We start from the raw sequence: 23,302 nt of genomic DNA on the forward strand, positions 1-23,302 counted from the left end.
TTTTTGGGTCACTTAAGCATACTATCATATCATCTGCAAACAGTGATAGTTTGATTTCTTCCTTTCCAATTTGTATCCCTTTGACCTCCTTATGTTGTCTAATTGCTCTAGCTAGGACTTCAAGAACTATATTGAAAAGTTATGGAGAGAGGGGGCAGCCTTGTCCAGTCCCTGATTTTAGTGGGATTGCTTCAACTTTCTCTCCATTTAGTTTGATGTTGGCTACCGGTTTGCTGTATATTGCTTTTACTATGTTTAGATATGGACCTTGAATTCCTGTTCTTTCCAAGACTTTTAACATGAAAGGATGCTGAATTTTGTCAAATGCTTTTTCAGCATCTAAGAAATGACCATGTGTTTTTTTTTTTCCCTTTGAGTTTGTTTATGTAGTGGATAGCATTGAGGGATTTCTGTATATTGAACCATTCCTGCATCCCTGGGATGAAGCCTACTTGATCATGGTGGATGATCATTTTGATGTGTTCTTGGATTTGGTTGGCAAGAATTTTTTTTAATTTATTGATATATTTATTTACATTTCAAATGATTTCCCCTTTTCTGGGCCCCCACTCTCCGAAAGTCCCATCAGTCCCCTTCCCTCCCCCTGTTTTCCCACCCAACCCTTCCCACTTCCCTGTTTTGATTTCGCTCTATACTGTTTCACTGAGTCTTTTCAGAACAAGGGGCCACTCCTCCATTCTTCTTGTACCTCATTTGATGTGTGGATTATGTTTTGGGTATTCCAGTTTTCTAGGTTAATACCATGATTCACCTTTTGAGTCTGGGTTACCTCACTTAGTATGATGTTCTCTAGCTCCATCCATTTGCCTAAGAATTTCATGAATTCATTGTTTCTAATGGCTGAATCATACTCCATTGTGTAGATATACCACATTTTTTTTTGCATCCATTCTTCTGTTGAGGGATACCTGGGTTCTTTCCAGCATCTGGCAATTATAAATAGGGCTGCTATGAACATAGTAGAGCATGTATCCTTATTACATGGTGGGGAATCCTCTGAGTATATGCCCAGGAGTGGTATAGCAGGATCTTCTGGAAGTGAGGTGCCCAGTTTTTGGAGGAACCGCCAGACTGCTTTCCAGAGTGGTTGTACCAATTTGCAACCCCACCAGCAGTGGAGGAGTGTTCCTCTTTCTCCACATCCTCGGGTTGGCAAGAATTTTATTGAGTATTTTTGCACTGGTGTTCATAAGGGAAATTGGCCTGAAGTTCTCTTTCTTTGTTGGATCTTTGTGTGGTTTTGGTATCATCGGGATTGTGGCTTCTTAGAATGAGTTGGATAGTGTTCCTTCTATTTCTATTTTGGGGAATAGTTTGAAGAGTATTGGTGCTAAGTCTTCTTTGAAGGTCTGATAGAATTCTGCACTAAAACCATCTGGTCCTGTGCTTTTTTTTTTTTTTTTTTTTTTTGGTTGGAAGGCTTTCTATGACCCCTTCTATTTCTTTAGGGGTAATGGGACTGTTTAGATGATCTGTTTGATCCTGATTCAATTTTGTTATTTGTTATTTGTCTAAGAAAATGTGCATTTCCTCCAGATTCTCCAGTTGTGTTGAGTATATAAGATTTAGTAGTAGGATCTGATAATTTTTTGAATTTCCTCAGTTTCTATTGTTATATCTTCCTTTTCATTTCTAATTTTGTTAATTTGGATACTGTCTCTGTGTCCTTTGGTTGGTCTGGCTAAGGGTTTATATATCTTGTTGATTTTTTCAAAGAACCAGCTCCTGGTTTTGTTGATTTTTTGTATGGTTCTCTTCATTTCTACTTGATAGATTTCAACCCTGAGCTTGATGATTTTCTGTCTTCTTCTCTTCCTGGGTGAATTAGTTTCTTTTTGTTCCAGGGCTTTCAGTTGTGCCGTTAAGCTTCTAGTGTATGCTCTCTCCATCATTTTCTTTTTGGAGCTATACGTTTTCCTCTTAGCACTGCTTTCATTGTGTCCCATAGATTTGGGTATGTTATGCCTTCATTTTCGTTAAATTCTAAAAAGTCATTGATTTCTTTCTTTATTTCTTCCTTGACCAAGGTATCAATGAGTAGAGTATTGTTCAGTTTCCATGTGTATGTGGGCTTTTTGTTGTTTTTGTTGCTATTTTACTCTATTTTATCACTATTTTACCACATAGTGATCTGGTAGGAGTCATGGGAATATTTCTATCTTCTTATATTTGTTGAGATCTGTCTTGTGACCAATTATATGATCAATTTTGGAGAAGGTACCATGAGGTGCTGAGAAAAAGGTATATTCTTTTGCTTTGGGATGAAATGTTCTATATATATCTGTTAAATCCAATTGGTTCAAAGCTTCAATTAGTTTCACTGTGTCCCTGTTGAGTTTCTGTTTTCCTGATCGGTCTATTGAGGAGAGTGGGGTGTTGAAGTCACCCACAATTATTGTTTTAGGTGCAATGTGTGCTTTGAGCTTAAGTAAAGTTTCTTTTATGAATGAGGGTGCTTTTGCATTTGGAGCATAGATGTTCAGAATTGAGAGTTCTTCTTGGTGGATTTTTCCTTTGACCAGCAAGAAGTGTCTCTTTTGATGACTTTAGGTTGAAAGTCAATTTTATCTGATATTAGAATGGCTACTCCGGCGTATTTCCTGAGACCATTTGCTTGTAGAATTGTCTTCCATACGAAGGTGTGTTTCCTATATGTAGCAAAATGTAGGGTCCTGTTTCCTTATCTAGTCTGTTAGTCTATGTCTTTTTATTGGGGAATTGAGTCCATTGATGTTAAGAGATATTAAGGAATACTGATTATCGCTTCCTGTCATTTTTGATGTTAATTTTATATTTGTGTGGTTATCTTCTTTTGGGTTTGATGAAAGAAGGTTACTATCTTGCTTTTTCCAGGGTGAAGTTTCCCTCCTTGTATTGGTGTTTCCCCCCTATTATCCTTTATAGTACTGGGCTTGTGGAAAGATATTGGGCAAACTTGGTTTTGTCATGGAATATCTTGGTTTCTCCATCTATGGTGATTGAGAGTTTTGCTGGGTATAGTAGTTTTGGCTGGCATTTGTGTTCTCTTAGAGTCTGCATGAGATCTGCCCAGGATCTTCAAGCTTTCATAGTCTCTGGTGAGAAGTCTGGTGTGATTGTGATAGATCTTCCTTTATATGTTATTTGGCCTTTTTCTCTTACTGCCTTTAATATTCTTTCTTTGTTTAGAGAATTTGGTGTTTTGATTATTATGTGATGGGAGGTATTTCTGTTATGGTCCAGTTTGTTTGGAGTTCTGTAGGCTTCTTGTATGTTCATGGGCATCTCTCTCCTTAGGTTAGGGAAGTTTTCTTCCATAATTTTGTTGAAGATATTTGCTGGCCCTTTAAGTTGTAAATCTTCACTCTCATCTATTCCTATAATCCTTAGATTTGGTCTTCTCATTGTGTCCTGGATTTCCTGGATGTTTTGGGTTACAGGCTTCTTGCATTTTCCATTTTCTTTGACTGTTGCGTCCATGGTTTCTATGGTATCTTCAGTATCTGAGGTTCTTTCTTCTATCTCTTGTATTCTGTTGTTGATATTTGCATCTATGTTCCCCGATTTCTTCCCAAGGATTTCTATCTCCAAAGTTGTCTCCCTTTGCGATTTCTTAGTTGTTTCTATTTCTGTTTTTAGATCCTGGATGGTTTTGCTCAGTTCCTTCACTTGCTTGTTTGTGTTTTCCTGTAATTCTTTAAGAGATTTTTGTGTTTCCTCTTTCATGACTTCTTCCTGTTGACCAAAGTTCTCCTGAATTTCTTTAAGTTATTTTTGCATTTCCTCCTTATTGGCGTCTATTTTTTGACCCATATTCTCTTGAATTTCTTTCAATGCTTTTTGTGTTTCCCTTGTAAGGGCTTCTAACTTTTGATCCATTTTCTCCTGAATTTCTTTAAGATATTTATTTATGTCCTCCATGTGTTCCTATAACAGCATCATGACCAGTGATTTTTAAATCCAAATCTTGTTTTTCTGGTGTGTTGGGGTATTCAGAACTTGCTGTTGTTGGAGAGCTGAGTTCACATGCTGCCATATTGCCTTGATTTCCGTTAGTAACGTTCCTATGTTTGCCTTTTGCCATCTAGTTTCACTGGTGTTAGTTGGTCTTGTCACTGGCTGGTGCTTCAACCCCCTGTGAGCCTGTAAGTCTATTTCCACAACACTGGATGACTGGGTTTCCCCTGGCACATATTGCTGATGTGCTGCCCTCCTTTTGTGTGCTCTTGGAGCCCTGCTGTGCCTTGCCCCAAGCAATGTTATTCTTGGGTTGTCTCAGTGAACCTGGTGCTCCCAGTCTGCTCTGTCATGGAGTGAAGATGGTGGCGGGGAGTCCCTCCAAATGCTGATCACCACGTAGTGCATAGGACCCATGACCAGCTGGCACACAGACAAACTGCTGATCTGCCCAGGCCCTGGGTGCAGGCAGACTCCTGGTGGTTTGCGCCCCCAGAGATCTTAAACTCAGGATATCTCAGTACCTGGTGCTGCCCTACTGCTCTGTTAGAGAGCGAAGATGGCAGTGGGGAGTCACTCCCTGTTCTGATCCCCTCATAGGGCACAGGCCCCACGACCAGCTGGCTCACAGAGGAACCGCCGATCTGCCCAGGTCCTGGGCGCAGGTAGACCCCTAGCAGTTTGTGCCCCCAGAGATCTTAAACTCGGGATTTCTCAGTACCTGGTGCTGCCTTTCTGCTCTGTCAGGTAGCGAAGATGGCGGTGGGGAGTCGCATACAATATATTTTGATTAGTTTCCTCTCCCCCAAATCCTCCAAAATCTCCACCTTTCCTTCCATCAGAATCCACACCCTTTGTGTCTTTCATCGGAAAACAAACAGGCATCTGAACAACAAAATAAGATAAAACAGAAACAAAACCAAGAAATCAGAATAGGACAAAATAATCAGGAAAAACAAAGAGTCAAAGAAAAAAGCACAATATATACATGTAGACACAGAGACTCACATGTCTATACACATAGGAATCTCCTAAAAACAAATGCAAAGAATAGGTAAAAGTACAAAACAAAACAAAAACAAAATGCCCCACCCAATCCCAGGAGACAAACCGAGTTCCTTTGTAATGCAGATAGATATTTCTAGTTGCAATGAAAACCAGGCGATTTGTTCCTTCCTGGATCATGCTTTTGGTGTTGGGTCTCACTAGCCACAGCTAACTAGCTAACTGGGTTTTTTTCTTCTTGTCTTCTAGGTGTTTTTATCTTGTTTTATTTTCACTTTGCACGCACCCATCTGTTTGGAGCTCCTTTCCATTGCTGTGAAGGTATGAAGTTGGTGCTGTGTTCATTTTCTGCATTTGTGTGGTGACCTGCTGGTGAGGGAACCCTTTCTTCCCACATTGAGTAGAAGGGTGAGCTTTCATCTTAGTGTTGTCCCTGATCTGAGAAGAACAGCATCTAGGACTTTACCAATAAAGTGTGCTTTTAGTGGATATTCTTCATCAAGCCAGGGAAGTTGCCCCTTTTCTGAGTTTGTGACAGGTTTCACTGCAATTAACTATTTCTGTCATGTCATAATTCTGCATCTACGATTATGCTCCTATTATTTTTATTCTTTAGCTTGTTGTTACAATGGACTATATTGATTTTTACATATTCAACCAGATTTGCATTTCTAGAATAAATCCCACTTTTTAACTTTCAGTTTTTGAGACAAGACCTCATGTCATCCAACTTGCTCTGTAGGGAAGACTAACCCCTAAACTTCCAGGGTTCCTGCCTCTCCCTCCCAGGCTGAGGATACAGGCTGATGACACACCTACTTTATGTGGGGCAGATGATCAACCCTAGGTTTTTCTAGGTAAATATTCTATCAGCTGAATCTTTTATTCATTGAACACAATTTGCCAGTTTCTGCCTGAGGTTTTCTATGTCTGGGATCACAGGAGACACTGACCTATTCTATTTGTCTTACTGTTTTATTTTTAGATCCATGCTGATGCTTGCCTCAGTTACTGCTGATAGGAACTCCTTCTGCTTCTGTTTTGTAGAAGAAAGTTCACAGAATTCGCTATCATTTCTCTTTTCAAAGCTTGGCTGAATTTGCCAGTCACCGTACCAAGGCTCTGTAACCTTTGTGTTTTGAAGGGACATTATTATTGACTCTGTGTCTTTCATGGTGTCTAGAATATTCTTTTGTAATCTTCTGAATATCTATACGATCAGCAGTCATCGACCCTCTTTCCTCTCCACCACTTGTATTTGTATCTTCTCCTTGTTAGTGATGGTGACTCCATGATTATTAGTTCTATTCATCTTTTTAAAGAGTTAAACTTGGAGTTTGTCTCTGTTGATTTCCTGGTTTCAATTTCATAGATTACTGCTATAATTTTTTTGTTTCTTACATTTGTTTTTAATATATTTCTTTTGAGACACTTGTTAACTAAAATGTGTTATTTAATTGTTATTATTAATTTTGGTGGGTATAGGTTCATCAATCTTTGTTTTAGTGATTTTAGCGATTTCTGGTTTAATTCAATTATGTAAAAATTAGAGGGGCTGGAGAGAAGGGCCAGCAGTTCAGAGCGCTCAATGTTTTTGCAGAGCATCCAGGTTTGCTTTCCATGATCCACATGGTGGCTCATGAAGGGCTGTAACCTCAATTCCAGAGGATGCAGAGCCCTCTTCTGACTTCTGTAGGCACTAGGATTGCAAGTGGTACACATATGCACATATAGTCTAACACATATCAAAATAAATGTACACAAGGAAAATCACACACACACACACACACACACACACACACACACACACACACACACACACGAAACAGACAAGCAATCCTAGAAGAACCCACATTCAGAGAAATTTGGGGAGGTTTCTCAGCCCATCCCCAAATGTGCAGTTTGAGAAACAATAATGTATTTTGATTAACTATATTAATAGTATATAATTAGATAAGATTAATGGAATATAAATCTACTGATTTAAACATATTATCTTCTTACTCTCTTGGTGTACTCAAGTATCGCTGCTTGTTCTGGGCTGCACAGAAAAATAAACATTCCCTGATAAAAACGCACTTTAGTTTTCTGTGTGGGAAGTAACAGAGGCTATATCATTTTAGAGTTTTTATGTAAACGAATATTTACATGTTACTCATTTCTCTTTTTATTATTTGCTTTATTTACATTTCAAATGTTATCCCCTTTCCTTGTAACCCCTCTGAAAACTCACTACCCCATCCCCACTACCCCTGCTCACCAATCCCCTCTGCCCCCTCCCTTCCCTGACCTGGCATCCCCTACACTGGGGCATCGAACCTTCACAGGACCAATGGCCTCTCCTCTCATCGATGTCTGAAAAGGCCATCCTCTGCTACATATGTGCTCATTTCTTATACTATTCATTCACATTTCAAGTAAGATTTAAAGGTTTATAGACTTTTTTGGTCATTATTTTATTTTTAAACTTTTTTTTGAGAATCTCTTTTTTTGTTGTTGTTTTTTGTTTTTTTGTTTTTTGGATTTGGTTTTTTCAAGAGACAGGGTTTCTCTGTATAGCCCTGACTGTCCTGGAACTCACTCTGTAGACCAGGCTGACCTTGAACTCAGAAATCTGCCTGCCTCTGCCTCCCAGAGTGCTGGGATTATAGGCGTGCACCACCACTGCCTGGCTTTTTGAGAATTTCATATATGAGTGCTGTATTATTAATATTTCTAACTCACTCTTGCCCCACTCCAGTTCCTCCTGTGTGTCCCCCTCAAATTTATGACCTATTTTCCTTTAATTATTATCATTTCTCTCTCTCTCTCTCTCTCTCTCTCTCTCTCTCTCTCTCTCTCTCTCTCTCTCTCTCTCACACACACACACACACACACAAAATCTGCTGACTCCATTTCGTCTAGCCCTAAATGAAGAGTTATAAGCAACTATTGATTGCATAAGAGAAGAAGAATCAAACTTCTCCAGAGATGAGAACCTTTATAGATTATCTAATCCTAAGTGGTCATCTTTAAATATATATACTTATGAGTTTATAAATATGTAAAATTATAATATGTTTATACTTATAAATATAATGTATATTCAAATAATTATTTAAATGTATAATAAATAATTTATATTTGTATAAACTTACATAAATAGAAATTATATTTATAAATGTATAAATGCTTAAATATATAATATAAATATATAAACTCATAAATACATTCATATACTTATGAGTTTATAGAAATTTTAACCAACAAAATTTCATTTTTCCTCTTAGAGACTTCTCCATTCAAACAATATGTGAAGAGATAGAATATAATGACCTGAAACTCCAGCACTCAGGAGAAGGAGGCAGGAATATCAGAAGTTCAACCTGGTCTCCACAAGGCTGCGTGTACACATGCACACATACCTGTACCCATGACAAACACATACATAAAATTTAAAAATTCTGTATACATTAATGAAAACATAATTTGTCATTTGGCAGTATTTTCAAGCATCTATTAATTTGGAGTTAGAAGTCTAATGAGTGAGATCTTTTTAACTTCTACTAAGGACTGATTTGTATCACTCCAGAATTTATATATTGAAGCCCCACTATGATGATATTTGAAGATGGGGCCTTGAGAAGTAATTAGGTCATAGGGTGAAACCTCCACAGTCAGATTAATGTTTGCATGACAAAAGGAGAGAGAGAGAGAGAGAGACAGACAGACAGACAGACAGTGGGCAAGAGCAGGAATGGTCTGTTTGTATCTCCTAAGGAGGTGTGGGGGGGGAAGAAGGCTGCTGTCTATGGCTCAGGAAGTCGTCCTTGCCTGGCACCAGGTCTTGCAGTGCCTGTCTTGCTCTCTGACCTCTAGCTCTGTGAGAAATGTTTTATTGTTCTTGTGTTTTGTACATAGTGCTAAGGGTCAAACCCAGGGCTGGCCGAGCTACAGCTCTGTTCCTTACGTGTCTGTTCCTTAAGTTACTCAGTCTATGCTGTTCTTGCTGTAGCAACACAAGTTATGACAAACCTTTAAAAAAAGTGTTTAAATTTTTGTTACATCAAACTGATATGTTTAGCTTTTGAAATCATTTAGCATATTCCAAACAACCTAAAATATGAAAAAGTAGGCACCCTTTTAGCTAAGAGAACTGTATTATGAAAGGGGCTTATGGTGTTGTGGAAGAACACAGAGAATGTTTTTACGGCTTGGGTTTTAATTGTTTTTTACTGTAGTCATTACAGAATACTGTGTATTAAGGTTTGATGGACTCTTCAGATTTTGTTTAAGCTACAGACAACCGCATAATATTCTTAACTATCTCACTGATTTAAAGACTTGAACATTTTTGAAATTCCAATATGTTCCATGAAATGTAGTTCCCAAAACACACCATCCAGTTTGACCAGCACCATTTGTTGAAGATACTGCCTTTTTTCCCAATGTGTATTTCTGGCTTAATTAAAAAAGAAATCAGGTGTCCATAAATGTGTGGATTTATGTCAGGGTCTTCAACCGATTCCATTTATCAACATGTCTGTTTTTGCTCCAACACCACACTCTTTTTACTACTATAGATCTGTAGTACAATTTGAGGTTGGGATGGTGATACCTCCAGTAGTTCTTTGGTTATTCAGTTTTAGCTATCTTGTGTGTTTTTTGTTTTGTTTTGTTTGTTCCTATATATGAAGCTGAAGATTGTCTTTTCAAGATCCGTGAAGAATTGTGTTGGAATTTTAATGGGAGACTGCATTAAATTTGTATAATGTTTTGGGCAGGATGATCATTTTTACTATATTAATCCTACTAACCCATGATCATGGGAGTTCTTTCCAACTTCTGATATCTTTCTCATTTTTTTTTCTCCAAGGACAACGATTTTATCATAGAAGTCATTCTTTTACTTGCTTGTTAGAATTAGCTGAAGATATTTACAACTGTGAAAGATATTCCCTGATTTCTTGCTCATCCAATTTGACATTTGTGTATTAGAAGGCTACTGATTTTTGGAAATTACTTTTGTATCCAGATACTTTGCTGAAAGGGTTATCAGCAGTCAAGTTTCCCTGGTCAAAATTTTAAGAGTCATTTGTGTATCCTATCATTTCATTCCTCTCGGGGGGTATCCAGTAGGCAAAACTGCTCAGACACATGTTTAAATCAATAGAAAGTTTTTATATTATTCAGTTGGAGACTACACTGGGTGTCCGTGATTCCAGTGTAGCCCCTGGCCTTTCTTAGGGTGAGCTTTCAAGCACACAAAAAGTTTTCAGTTGACACACTTCAGTTAATAAGAGCAGTGAGCCGGAAGCAGAACCCACAGAAGCTAAATAGCAAGGTTAGAACATTTAGAGACTTCCTCAGAACTATGGATTTGATGGATTAGGTGTTTGTTTTCATTTGGGCAGGTGGTGGTGTCTATGTCTTGAGTTTTACAGGCTGAATGGTACTGACTTCTGTCATGGAGTCAGTTTTGCTATGATCTGGGGACCTACTACAGTCTGGGGCCTGTTATAATCTGTAAAGATACTTTGACTTCATTTCCAGTTTGTATCCTCTTGATTTCCATTAGTTGTCTATTGTTCTTGCTAAGACTTCAAGTTCTATATTGAACAGGAATGGAGAGAGTAGACAACCTTGTCTTGTTCCTTTTATTGGAATTGCTTTGACTTTCTCTTAATTTAAATTGATGTTGCCAATGGTCTTGCTGTCTCCTATCTTTATTTTTTAAGTGTGTTCCCTGAATCCCACATCTGTTCACAACCCTAACAATGAAGGGGTGTTGGATTTTCTGCGACTGATGAGATGATCATGAGGTTTTTGTCTTTCAGTTTGTTTATATGTTGGATTACATTTATTGATTTACATAAGTTGAGTCATTTCTGAATCTTTGTGATAAAGCCTACTTGATCTAATTCTTAATTTTCTCTCTTTGTTTTCTGTTCTGAGGATCAAATGCCAGTATACATAGATTTCAAAATCTGTAAAGTGCAAGTGCTGGCTATGTTAATAACTGTGTTATTACTATTTTATCCCGGTGAGCCTCTAACATTTGAAAGGGGTAGTGTCTTTATTTAGGGTTTTATTGCTGGGAACAGACAACATGACCAAGGCAACTCTTACAAGGACAACATTTAATTGGGGCTGGCTTACAGTTTCAGAGATTCAGTCCATGATCATTAAGGTGGGAGCATGACAGAGTCCAGGCAGGCATGGTACAGGCAGAGCTGAGAGTTCTATATCTTCATCTGAAGGCTGCTAGGAGAAGACTGGCTTCCAGGCACCTGACAGGAGGGTCTTAAACCCTTAGGCCAGGGTGGCACACCTATTCGAATAAGGCTATACTTTCAAATAGTGCTACTCCCTAGGTAGGAAAATCGGACTGAGAAAGTACAGTTTCCCTTATCTATTACTTCCTTTCCAGTTTGGTACAGGTTTGAGGTTGACAGATATTGGAGGAAGCAAACATGGCAGAGCATCGGGCTGAATCACACTTCACATGCCTTCCTAGACCTCTGGGAGACATCTGGTTCTCCTGGAGTTGGGCTAACCACTCTCCCTTAAGTATCAAACTTAAAATGAAATTAAACGCCAATTAAAAAAAAAAGGTGTGAAGAATGAACAGAGATGTCTCAGAGGTTAAAAACACTGAGCGTTCCTACAGAGAAAATGAGTTGGATTCTCAGAATCCACAAAACCTCCTATAACCCCAGTCCTACAGACCCAATATTCTCTTCGGGCCTCCAATGATATTGCACATACATGGTGAGTGCACACATTTTTACCGTAGGGTAAAAATACCTCATTCAAATAAAAGTATTGAAAACCGCCTTGGTCAAATTCTTACCAAAATAGCCTTTCTTAATTGCGCCTGTAAGCGTGGGGCTCACACCCAGGTCCTAACCGCTGGGCACACAGTAGGCCCTCAGTCCAGATCTATGGCATGATTGACTTTCCATGCACTCGAAGCATGGTCGCTTGCTTGGTAACACAAGCAATACTAACTCGTGAGCAACACTGCGGCTCTTCGCAGACCTTGGGGGCGAAATCGGGGTGCCGCCACTGTGCAGGTGATGTCCATCACCTCTCCTCCTTTGATCCGCAGTCTCCTTCTTGGGCTTTGGGGTGGCGCCGATCGCGTCGCCTTGGAGACCAGCTGGCTGTGCGGGGATGGGAAACTACATTTCCCAGCTACTCCGGGGCGCGCGGCCGGGTGCGGCGCGGGGGGCAAGTGCACCAGGCCCGCTGCGCACCCGGCTCCGCTCCCCGCCGTGCTGGCCGCCCGCCCCGGCCTCCGCCTGGGGATGAGGTGGGAGGCGCTAGAAGCCACTTCGCTACAGCCTGGCGCCCGATGCGGCGCTCGCTCGCTGCCCCCGCCACCAAAGCGCCCTCCAGGCACAATGCAGCACTGAGGCAGCGGCGGCTGCGGCAGTGGCACCGGCTGGGAAGGGGCGGCCGGGAGCCCGAGCCCGGGGCCGGGGCACGAGCAGCTGAGCGCCGCCACCATGCAGGCAGCGGCGGCCGTGTCCTTCTGGCTGCTCTGCGTCTTGGGGACCTGGCCCCTGGCGCGCTGTGGTCGGGCAGGTAAGTTCGCTGCTGCCGGGGCGTCCAGGACTCTTTGGAGCCCGAAGGCCCCCCCGAAAAGCCACACCCGCATTTTCACAGTGCGCGGTTTTTTTTTTTTTTTTTTTTTTTTTTTTTTTTTTTTTTATTTGTATTTTGAAGGGCGGCGAGGAAGGCATAAGCACACATGTCTTGGGGGACACGAGGATGCATCAGCAATCTGGGGTCAAATGCTTTTTTTCCCCTTCTACCTCTGCGGAAGAAGAGTCTCCTTCAGGAGAATGGGAAAGGGGTGCCCTGTTTCTGGGCCCGGAGATGCTCTCGAAAGAGCTGGTCCAGGGCTCTCCAGCTGGTGTCTCTGCGTCCTTCCCAGATGGGTCCGGGAGGGAGGAGGCGGGGGAATTTTCGTAGAGGTGATGAGGACCGCAGGATGGAGGACTGTGGGTCAGGGTTATTATTATTATATTATTATTATTATTATTATTATTATTATTATTATTATTATTTTGCCGTTTCTCTCCACTCCCTCCTGCCTGCATTCAAGGAGACGTCTCACTGAGCGGACTGGAGAGGGGGGACGAAAACCGCTTCCTGGAGCGCCAGAGCGTCGTACCACTGCGCCTCGTCTACCGCTTGGGCGGCGAGGACGAAACTCAGCACGACCAGCTCAACACGCGGGTGCGGGGCGACCCTGGCGGACCGCAGGTGAGCGGCGGGGTGCGGGAGGTGGTCCTCCACGCAGCCCAGCGACCCCGCGTTGGTTTGTTTAGGGTTGCCCTGGAGACGCGGTGGTACCCGGTGACAAGAGCACAGTCCTAAATCGATTTCTGCAGGATGCTCCCGGTGCAAGTGCAAAAAAGGAGACAGGGGGGAAAAAGCAACCGAAAGAAACGCAGGCCGAGGTTTTGCAGAAGCCGTAGGGGTGGGGGTGGCATTGGATGCTTCTGGTAGCCCTGTAACCTGAGCTAGGGACATGTGGCACAGACCCCATCTCCTTAGTCAGGCGAAAACTGCGCGGGGTAGGAGGAGATTCTATTTAGGCAGGCTATGCATCATCATCTCTGTTGTTTCAACTCCGAGAGAAGACGTTATAACCCAAGATTGTTATTGTAGAAAGAAGAGGTGAAGAAAACTAGGCAACCCTAAGAAACCAAACTAAAATAAACTACATCTCAAAATCGCCTGGTCACTCACATTTGTGAACACCAGAGACTTCCGAAAATGGGTCCTCCTCACCTTTTCCCCCCCACTGTTGTAACTAGGGTGGTATCGTTTTATTGAGCACTTAAATTGTTCTAAAAGCTAATTTATTGCAGTACCTGCATTTTAATCAACACCAAACATCTATAGATATGAACGAGTACTGGCTAATTCTAGCAAATAGTTTTGGGACCCTAAGTGTTTTTTTATGTTTGTATAGATCAACCTGACAGTTCGTTCATCTACAAGTGAATCTGAAGCTCATAGAGTTGAAAATTGTTGTAAACTTTTCTTAAGTGGAGATAAGCTGGGCAGTTTCAGATCATAAATACATTCAACACGAACATAACTGTGATGCGATAATGTACTCAGTTATCCACATATGTGAGATATGTAAAGAGTGAAAAATATTTAAGTCTATATATGCAGTCAAATAATTGGTTCCATTAAAATTTTGTTCAATAGGTAGAAATTCAGGGTAACTTGTAGTATCTGTTGATGATAGATTAATGAGGTAGAAAACCTAATATGTCCAGCCCTTAATAAAGCATTTTATTAATCTGAATTAATATTTGGCAGCTGCCTATTTCTACACTTAAATTTTGGCTTGTTTCCATGGAAAACCTGCAGAAGGGGACCTGTGTCTTATTTTTCAGTTAGTTAATAATTATTCCTGGGAGGGAATATTCTGATGATTGTTTGTTGTCTTTGGTTAAAAAAAAGTATAGACACACACAAACTATAAACAGAGGAATATAGTGAATCCTAGCTTCGGCGACTGGGAATTTACAGTCTATCTTGCTTTTCTCTGCCTCCTACTGGCCTTCTTCCCTTTTCTGTATTACTTTGAAGTAAGCAAATGATGCTTTATTTATTAACATTTTCAGTAATAAAACTCTGAAAGGTAAGGGTTATATTTAAAATGTAACTCTGAATTGCCACAGTAAAAATAAGATTAATTCTTTGACACTATGAAGCAAACATTCACTCAGAAATATTTTTACTTATCTCAAAAATATGCTCATGTGTTATATATATATATATATTATATTATATTATATTATATTATATTATATTATATTATATTATATTATATTATATTATATTCATTTTGAGCCAGAGATAAAATAGAGGGCATACCTAGTTTATCTAAGTCTCTTTCAGTGTATGATGTCTTCTACCTATGCTTTTGTTTTTGTTTTAATTTGCCTTGCAATTAGTTCTTATTTTTAATTTTCCTCATAATTTTTTTATTGAGACATGAGACTTTCATTCTGTATAGAGTTCTCCATGGTCAGGAATTTGTTGATGTAGGCAGTGTGTTAGAACAAGTCCCCGAGTCTTTGTGGGAAGGGAAGGAAGGATGGAGAAGAATGGAGATGTGAGAGGGGTGGGAAGGAGCAGACGCAGGCCTCCGTCTCTGCCTCCTGCCGACCATGACCTCAGTGCCCACCCACTTCCACCCACTAGTGGTGGAAGGCCACTACTTTTGAGAAACAGACTATTTTTCTGCCAGTGTTTCTAGAACACCATTTCTGAGATGTTTTAACTCAGATGGGCCTCTCCACTCGGGACAGAAGATACGATAGGCCCTTCACCAGTAAACTTTACAGCTGAGGTGAATGAGACTATTGTTTGGTAGAACTCAGACTGAACACGTATAGATTATTAATCCGAGTCAGAAGTGGGAGTAACGCTATTTATAGTTATGGCAAATTATCCTTGGTATCTGAAGGTGCACTACAGCACATCTTGATATCTCCATCACCTGGGGAGTCCATGTACTTTACCAGGATCCTTAAATTGCAGCAGGATTTACCACAGAGAGTTGACAGAATCTCAAAAACCAACATTTCCTACAGTAAGGAAACTAAGGGTTTTTCTTGTCTGTTAGGCATTCCTGGTTTCCAGAGAACTATAATTTAACCCCAAAATGTGTTGATTTTATATTGTTACTACAATTATTATTATTATTATTAACCTACCATCTATCTATCTATTTATTTATTTTTGTAAACAGAACTTTTGGCACGGTAGGTATTCATGGATATTTTTTAGCATTTTCCTTTGTATTTCAGAAATAACATCTGGATGATTTTTTTGGGGGGCTCATAAGGTACACACACACACACACACTGTGTGTGTGCATTTCATTTATTGACTCATTAAAAGGAATTTATTCACTTGAGTTCTTGCTAGTTAGCATTTTAAAATAAATCAAAGCCATAGGGATTTAGAAATAAAAGACACAGTTCTAGCCTTCAAGGGATTTACAGAGAGCTGGGAAAATGAATGAGTGAATGAACAATTAACTCTTTGCCCTTCAGTCTTGAGGTGATTACAGAGGGCTGTGGAAACAGTGGAAGGCCAGCACTTAACCCCACAAGGAGTCCCTGGGCTTTCCCAGGAGGTGCTGTCTGATTGGTCGCATTACGGACAGGGAGTAGGTGGACAGGCGTATCTAGCAGAAAGGGACAGCAAGCCCAGAGGCTCACGGAAGCCAGGACTTGCCTTCGTTAACTGCAGATGAAATTTGGGGGACCAGTGTGAGAGGAATGTAGCTTCTAGATGCTGCAGCCAGTTCTGATGGTCTGAGGAGCTGGGCCTTGGTTCTGCAGGCTGTTTAAGCTTTTAGGCAAGGAGGATTAACTGGCTAAGTTCGTGATCCTAGGTATCGTCTTGGTGGTACGGAAGAGTGAGAGTGAGCAGGTTATTATTCCCTTTTATTCACTGATAAATTCCAGTTCATATCATTAAAGCTTCGGAAGGGCTAAGCTCCCAAACATAGACAACACTGGGTGAGGGGCATTTATAAAGCACTTAGATCAAGGCTGGGTATACAGAGAGTCTCAGTCTCTTAAGTCACAGCAGCTCCCTTGGGCAGCTCGAGGACTGTTTAGAAATTTTATGACATCATTTGAATGCAAAATGATGTCCTCATTACCTGAATTTAACACATTCCCTGAAGTTACAAATTGCTCACTTTTTACATAATGCAGTGAAATGGAATAGCCGTAGAAGGAAGAGACCTTATAGGCCATTCAAATTAGTTCAGGAGTGACCTCTTCTCAAGGCACTGACCGAGGGAAGGTAGTCACCGCTGTAGTCTTAAATGGCTCCATTCTTCAAGCTCACAAAGACTAGGTGAGAATCAGATTTCTTTTGTTGTTAATGTGAACTTGTTTCAGTTTCCATCATCATCCATAGATGGGAATATGAACCTTTTAGTTTAGAAGAAATTTCATTTTGGTTCTGCATGAATGGTGACAGTTTCATGTGAAATGGTGACTGTACTGATAATACAAGTCCATATTGTGAGGGTTTTTTGTTTTTTGTTTTTTGCTTATTGCATAGTGTTTACCATTTCTTACTGTAAATGGGGGTGTTTACCCTGGCTAGAAGCTTATTATGTCATCAAATACTAGAAATTATAGTCAAAATAATCATACTGGATTGTGAGTAACCTTGTGGTCAAATATGAAGTAGTCCCACGCTTAGAAGATAGCCCCAGAATATTCAGAATATTGAAGGTCTTTTTTTCTTCTTTCTTGGCAGTATTTATGCTAAAAGAATTGCATGTTTGTAGATAGTAAGGTAAACGTATTTTTTTGTGAATTTGTATTAAGGCACCATCTACTGAGCTTCACTGATGGTTTAATATTGGTAATCCTGTGATCGCTATCTTAGATAGATATGCTTGTTAATGATTTCTCTTTTTTGCCAGCTAAGCATCATAAATTTACTATGGCATCAGAAATGGGTTATCTGATAACTTAATTTGCTACACAGTTACCTTTAAATTCTGTTATTTATTTTAAAAACACCCAGTGATTTTATACTTCTGCATACAACATAATGTCTTCTATCAGAAGTATTGTCTGTAAACACAGGAACTACTGTTTCCCATCTCGTCCTCTGCAAAGTATTACAGCTTCTTAAGGAGTCCCCGAGTGGGGACAAGGACATGGATCTGTTACTTGCCACCATTTTATAACCATTTGTAAGCGGAGCAAAAGACACAGTCAAGGCAAGGTGGCAGCAAAGGTGTGCTCTAGTTTTTTTATTTTGGGGAATATTTATATATATGCCATGGGATGTGTGAGCTGCCCTTAGCATCACGCTGCCGCCTCTGAGGGCTCTGAGTTAGTCTGGCAGTCAGTGGTCTGCAGTACAGCTCCCCAGTGAAAGAGGCTCCCAGGAGTTAGAGCTTTCACGGTTGCTTGCCAGGTTAGCACAAACAGCTTTTTTTTTTTCTCCCAAATGTGCATTTGTTAAACTAAGTAGCTCAATATTAAGAAAGTTTTGCCATAAGGGGCAGGAAAGAAATATTTCACAGTGCATTTTTGTTTACCTACCAACTGAATAAAGGAAAAATAAAATTATAATATCACTTAGTATTTTTAAAACTTTCTTTTAATTTTACATCTATCTATCTATCTATCTATCTATCTATCTATCTAGTGTGTATGTACTTTTGTACATGTGTGTGTGTGTGTGTATGTGTGTGTACCATGGTATACATGTGATGGTCAGAACACAACATCACACAGGAATCATTTCTCTCCTTTTACCATGTAAGTTCTGGGGACTGAACTCTGGTCCCCAGGCTTGGCTGCAAGCCTCATTATCCACAGAGCCATATTGTAGGCTTTCCCTTAAATTTTCATTCAAAATATAAATGTAGTAGTGAAATTCTAGACTACAGAAGAGACCCAATTCAGGTATTACTATTTCTTATCTTTGATATCCCAATTTGTGTGTGTGTGTGTGTGTGTGTGTGTATGTATGTGCATATAGACACATGTACATATAGTTATCTATGCAATTCCACACAATTATTATTGTGCACAAAGGAATCAGTGTTTGATCATTTATTTTTCACAGCAATGTGAAGAACAAGCAGGAGTTTATGAGCTTATGAAGAATGTTGTTAGTTTTACATGCTTTCTCACACTACAGAACATGCCTCGTGTTCTTTTTATTGTTCTAGAGCTCATTTCTGACTCACTGAGAAAGAAATCTGTCACATGGGCATCATTCCACAGCCCCCAGTGAGGCTAAGCTAGGACCACATTTATCAGGAAGTCTTGAGGACTAACCCCATGTGGAGAGAAGATGCTCATCCTTGTGGGGCGGGGCGGGGGCGGGGCGGGGCGGGGCGGGGCAGGGCAGGGCAGGGGGCAGAGAAAGGCGAGACCAAGGGGAGTGGTGGGAAGCAGGAAGGAAAGGAAACTGAGGAAAAAGATGTCAGTGTTACCGTGCATGCTGTGTATTAAAATGTTAAACATGCAGTACTTTTGTGGTGGCTTTTATATGTCAAATTAACTTCTTATTGTTTGATGTATATCATGTTCACAGAAGTCCAATGGTAGGTCATAACTTGAAGCCAACAGGGGATTTGAACTCAAAAACTTAAGCTCCACTTCACTGGCTGAATTCTCGTGTTAGACACTATTCAAGACATATAGATGTCTTTGGCATCAGAATCCAAAGGTTTATTTTATTTCCCCTATTGGTATTTTAGTGCTTCAGAAATAACTGTGTTTATATTTGAAGTTATAGTACCATGAAGAGGCTTGCTGAGCGCATTAGGGGGTCTTCAGTTTTACTATCTTAATAACTAATGGAATATATGGTAGACATTTGACATCTAAGAGCAGGTCTCGAAAGAGGTGTCTATTGATATTATATTGATGATTATTTTTTCATTGTTAAGTCAATTTTTAGAATTCAGCAGTCAACATCAAAATTATATATGCTCTTGTAGCCAGAGTTGGTTTTTTTTGACAGAGACATTAAATGCTAAACAGAAGTCTATATTCATATAGTCCCCCATCAAAAGAAAAGATACAGTGTATCTTTATGTCCCTACAGTTCCATTAGCTTAAGGGTTTCATATGTCAAATCATTCAGGTTATACAAATTAATAATAACCGAAATGACAAGTTCTGTGAACATCTGCTTGGATGTGTTTATTCTGGTAATAAAAGTACTAGAAAGAAAAACAAACTTTGGAAGCAAGAGTTGAAAATACAGGAATTCATTTTTCCAAACGTGTTCCATGTACCCTAAGCACTATGATAAGAGGTTTATATTCATTCTTTTTAATGATGAGATAGATACTGTTATACCCACTTTGTAGGTGAGTGAATTAGCTTTCCCATGGTCATATAGCTTAATAATGGGGTTGAAATGGGAAAATAATTCTGAAAGGGAATGTTAAAATCAACAAAGTAGTCTTTAACAAAGTTTTTGCTACTAATTTATTATGGATTTCTATTTATCTGTATCTTTAGAGTATACCAACATTATTTCTTTAAGAAACTCCTGACCCTTATTGAGCTCTTCTCTGGATAACTTGTAATTATTTTACATGTAATTAAAAATTACATGTATTTAAAAACTACTTAACATCAAAACTGACTTTAGCCTTCCACTCCCTTTAGTCCCGATTTTAGTGCCTTTTACGGTAAAAGCCTATTTTCTTTCCCCCAAGAGAAGCTATTACATATAACTGGATTTTGAAAATAAAATAAAAGATTCTGCATCCTGATCCAGAAGTCCTAGCAGTTCTAATTGGAAAGAGAGAGGATTTAGAATTCAGTTATTCCTCCTTCCCCAGAATCTGTTTGTTGTTTGTATCTGAGAGGTTTTCAGGTTCATGCATTTGAGCAGGTTAAGTGAATGCATTTCTTCTCCTTTTCAAAAATTAAAGTTGTAGCAGGGCATTATACATTTTAGCAGAGCTGCCTTTGTTGCTTGATTTCTGTGGTGAGGGAAGATCACTAGATAGCTGAGGAGAAGAAGAGGTGGATGATGTCTTTTTGGAGCTAAGCCCGAAGAGCTCTCTTTCCACTAGTTTCTATAACACTCTACCTATGGCGGTCGGAGGCGGGGCTCGCGGTCTCACTGGATCACTTCTCTGTGTCACGCTGTCTGGCGAGCATCGCTTTGCCACTCGGTGTTGGTTTCTGTCTTTTTTCCTTGGGCATTTGTTGTTTAGGTAGGCTAGCCTCCTCCACTGAGGAGAGCACCTTGCTGGTAGACAGTTTGATGTTCCTGGTGCTCATCCAAGCCTCTCTACAACTTCTCTTTCTGTGGACTAAACAGCAAGATGCTTGAGAAGAGCCGCCCCTTCATATAACCTGGGTCTGTAGATTTCCTTGAATCCCCTAGTGTGCTTTTGATGCGTTTAGAGTGTCCTGCCAGGGTTCTGTGTACAAACACAATTGTGGCTCGTCAGCAGTACAAGTGACAGTCAAGCTTATGCACAGTCTGGCTTTATTAATACAGGGTAGCCTGGAGGTATAGGAAGGAAGACAGCTGGCTAAAAAAGTGACCTGGGATCATCGAGTGCGGGCGGGAGGGAGTGGACTTTGAGTAACAGTCCGGCAGAAGGTGCGGCCCCGGGGAAGAGGATGGACCCATTGTCCTAGCATGGCCCAGCATCCTCCTGGCTCAGCGTAGACAGGGCTGCTTACAAGAGTCTGATGTACGTCCTAAGTTTTAGCCTCAGCCATTCAGGGTTTCAGGCTTAATTTTGATTCTAAGGGCATAACAGGAATGTGTGTGTGTTTAGCCAGGTTCGCCCCTTGGGCCCCGAGGGTGTGTCTGTTCACCTGTGAGGCCTACATTTGTGGTTCAGCCAGAAGAACACTGTCTCCTGTTTCCTCTCTTTCCTTCTCCCTTCCTCTCCTCGTGTCTGCCTCCTACCTACTTCTTCCTTCCTCTTTGTTTTTGTTCCTTCCGCTTTTCCTTTCTCTCTTATTTCTTTTTTGTCTTCGGTTTGTCTTTTTAAAGTTCCTCAGGTTCGTGGGAGAGGGCTTATGCAGCCTGTGTTTAAGGAGTCTGGAGCACTGGGTCAGGAGATGTCCCCCAGGTAAACATTGATTTCCTAAGCCATGCAGGATTTATTTAAAATTTGATTCTCTAGGTATCACACCTAAATTATACAAAATGAGTACTACTTCATTTTGAATGTCACGGGATGCTTGCTAACTAAATGTTCAGTGAATGAGTCTGTATAAACTGGAGTTTAGAAGGTTAGCAATCATTGATTTGAATTATTGAGTTGAACCATTTTTCTTAATTGTTTGCCATATTTGTTGTATGGCAAACAGTTTTCAAGGAAATTTCAGTTCCCTGGAGCTTAGCCTTAGTTAGTACTTCGAAACATGTTGCAGAGAACTTTGGAAAGTGTTTAATATGAGTGGTGAACATTTTAAACAGTTTATTTTCAAAGTCACCATCATGCTGAATAATTCAGTCACTGTTTCTTAAGAAGAGTTTTTATGGATGTTGGTAGAGACTTGAACATTACCAAAGGTGATAAAAGTTTGGATTCTGAACCAAAACGAGCATTTACTTATTTTGATCCTGTGTCTGGCTTCACTGTAAATGACTCATTCCTTTCTCTCTAGCTTGTGTGTCCTAAAAATGCCTTTAAGTTGGGCAGCTATTGATTGGGCAGAACGTATTGGAAACCTGCCAGTGTTCGTGGCTTTCACTAAGATGGGCCCATTTCTGATTGGGTAGGTCACTGGAGGGGAGACTTTTAATCACAGCCAGGAGCAAAGATTGTCAACTCACATGGAGCCACAAGGAAAAAAAATATAACTGGCAAAAGCAGTGATATTGACGTAGAGAGAATTCTCGTGTAATTGAATTTCTGACATAAGATTAGCATAGGGTAGTTCTGGATGATCCAGGACAGGTAATGTTCTCTCACATTTAAGGAGGAGTTCTATTAATTTATAGCTTAAGCAATTTAATATGAGACACAGTTGAGGGTATTGATTCATGAGTTTAAATGTTCTGATGATAAAAATCTCAAAGTTCGTAGTGTGGGTTGAAAAATGTTTTATTTGTAGCTTCAGTGCATAGAGAAGCACAGGACAAAGGCGCGCACCTTTGTTTATTCCGTTGCAGCACTGAGTGGAGACAGTCATGTGACAGGCACCCAGCAAAGGGGTATTGATGCCATCCATGCACTGGGAGGACGCTGTTGGTGTTTCTGCTCCAGATCCTTGTTCTATGGAGTCTTCCTTGGTTAACAATGCTTTTCGTCTCTTTCTTTGTTACCTGTCTGCGAGCTCTGCCACCGTTTTGTTCATTATTTGCTTGTGAACACAGGAAATGCTTCTCCGAAATCTTTAGTGTATCTTACCATTCCCCCTTCAAGTCCCTCTGTCTCCCTTAGCAACTGAAACAAACGCAGGCCTCTGGAGGGTGGCTTGCACCATCATTGGTACAAGTGCTGGACATAGCTTACTTTTGGGATTTGGAAATGAGTTCTAGCCCAACAAGTGCTTCATTTCTCCACCTACTGCGGTAGTATTTCGTGGGGTCCCCCTCCTCTTTTTCTTGGATTCCGCTTCAGTAGGCGCTTGTTCGTTTTCTTCACTGTGTGTGTATCAAAGCTCCGCGGTGCAGAAGGTCTCCTCATCATTGCCCCGACTCTCCTTACTCCAACGGTCCTGGCTCCAGCTTCCTGTGCTCAGTCGCTACTCCATCCCGGCTGAGCACGACACTTTGAAAGTCTTGGACCAGGACAGGGATCGGTTGCTGCAGGAGAGTGAACCTGTGCCCTATT

The 23,302-nt window shown here is 40.4% G+C and overlaps 1 protein-coding gene across 2 annotated transcripts in view; it reads left to right on the forward strand.

Annotated features, from left to right (window-relative positions):
* Positions 1-12,387: 12,387 nt before the first annotated feature.
* Positions 12,388-23,302, forward strand: part of Adam22 (ADAM metallopeptidase domain 22) — a 226,204-nt gene continuing 215,289 nt past the window's right edge. For both annotated transcript variants that reach the window (XM_052173159.1, XM_052173158.1), the window contains exons 1-2: positions 12,388-12,531; positions 13,055-13,215. In XM_052173159.1, coding sequence (XP_052029119.1) covers positions 12,453-12,531; positions 13,055-13,215 — 240 coding nt within the window. In that variant the 5' untranslated portion in view covers positions 12,388-12,452. The remainder of the gene's footprint in view (positions 12,532-13,054; positions 13,216-23,302) is intronic.

The sequence above is a fragment of the Apodemus sylvaticus genome, chromosome 2 (genome assembly GCF_947179515.1).
Source record: "Apodemus sylvaticus chromosome 2, mApoSyl1.1, whole genome shotgun sequence".
In the NCBI taxonomy this organism is placed as follows: Eukaryota; Metazoa; Chordata; class Mammalia; order Rodentia; family Muridae; genus Apodemus; species Apodemus sylvaticus.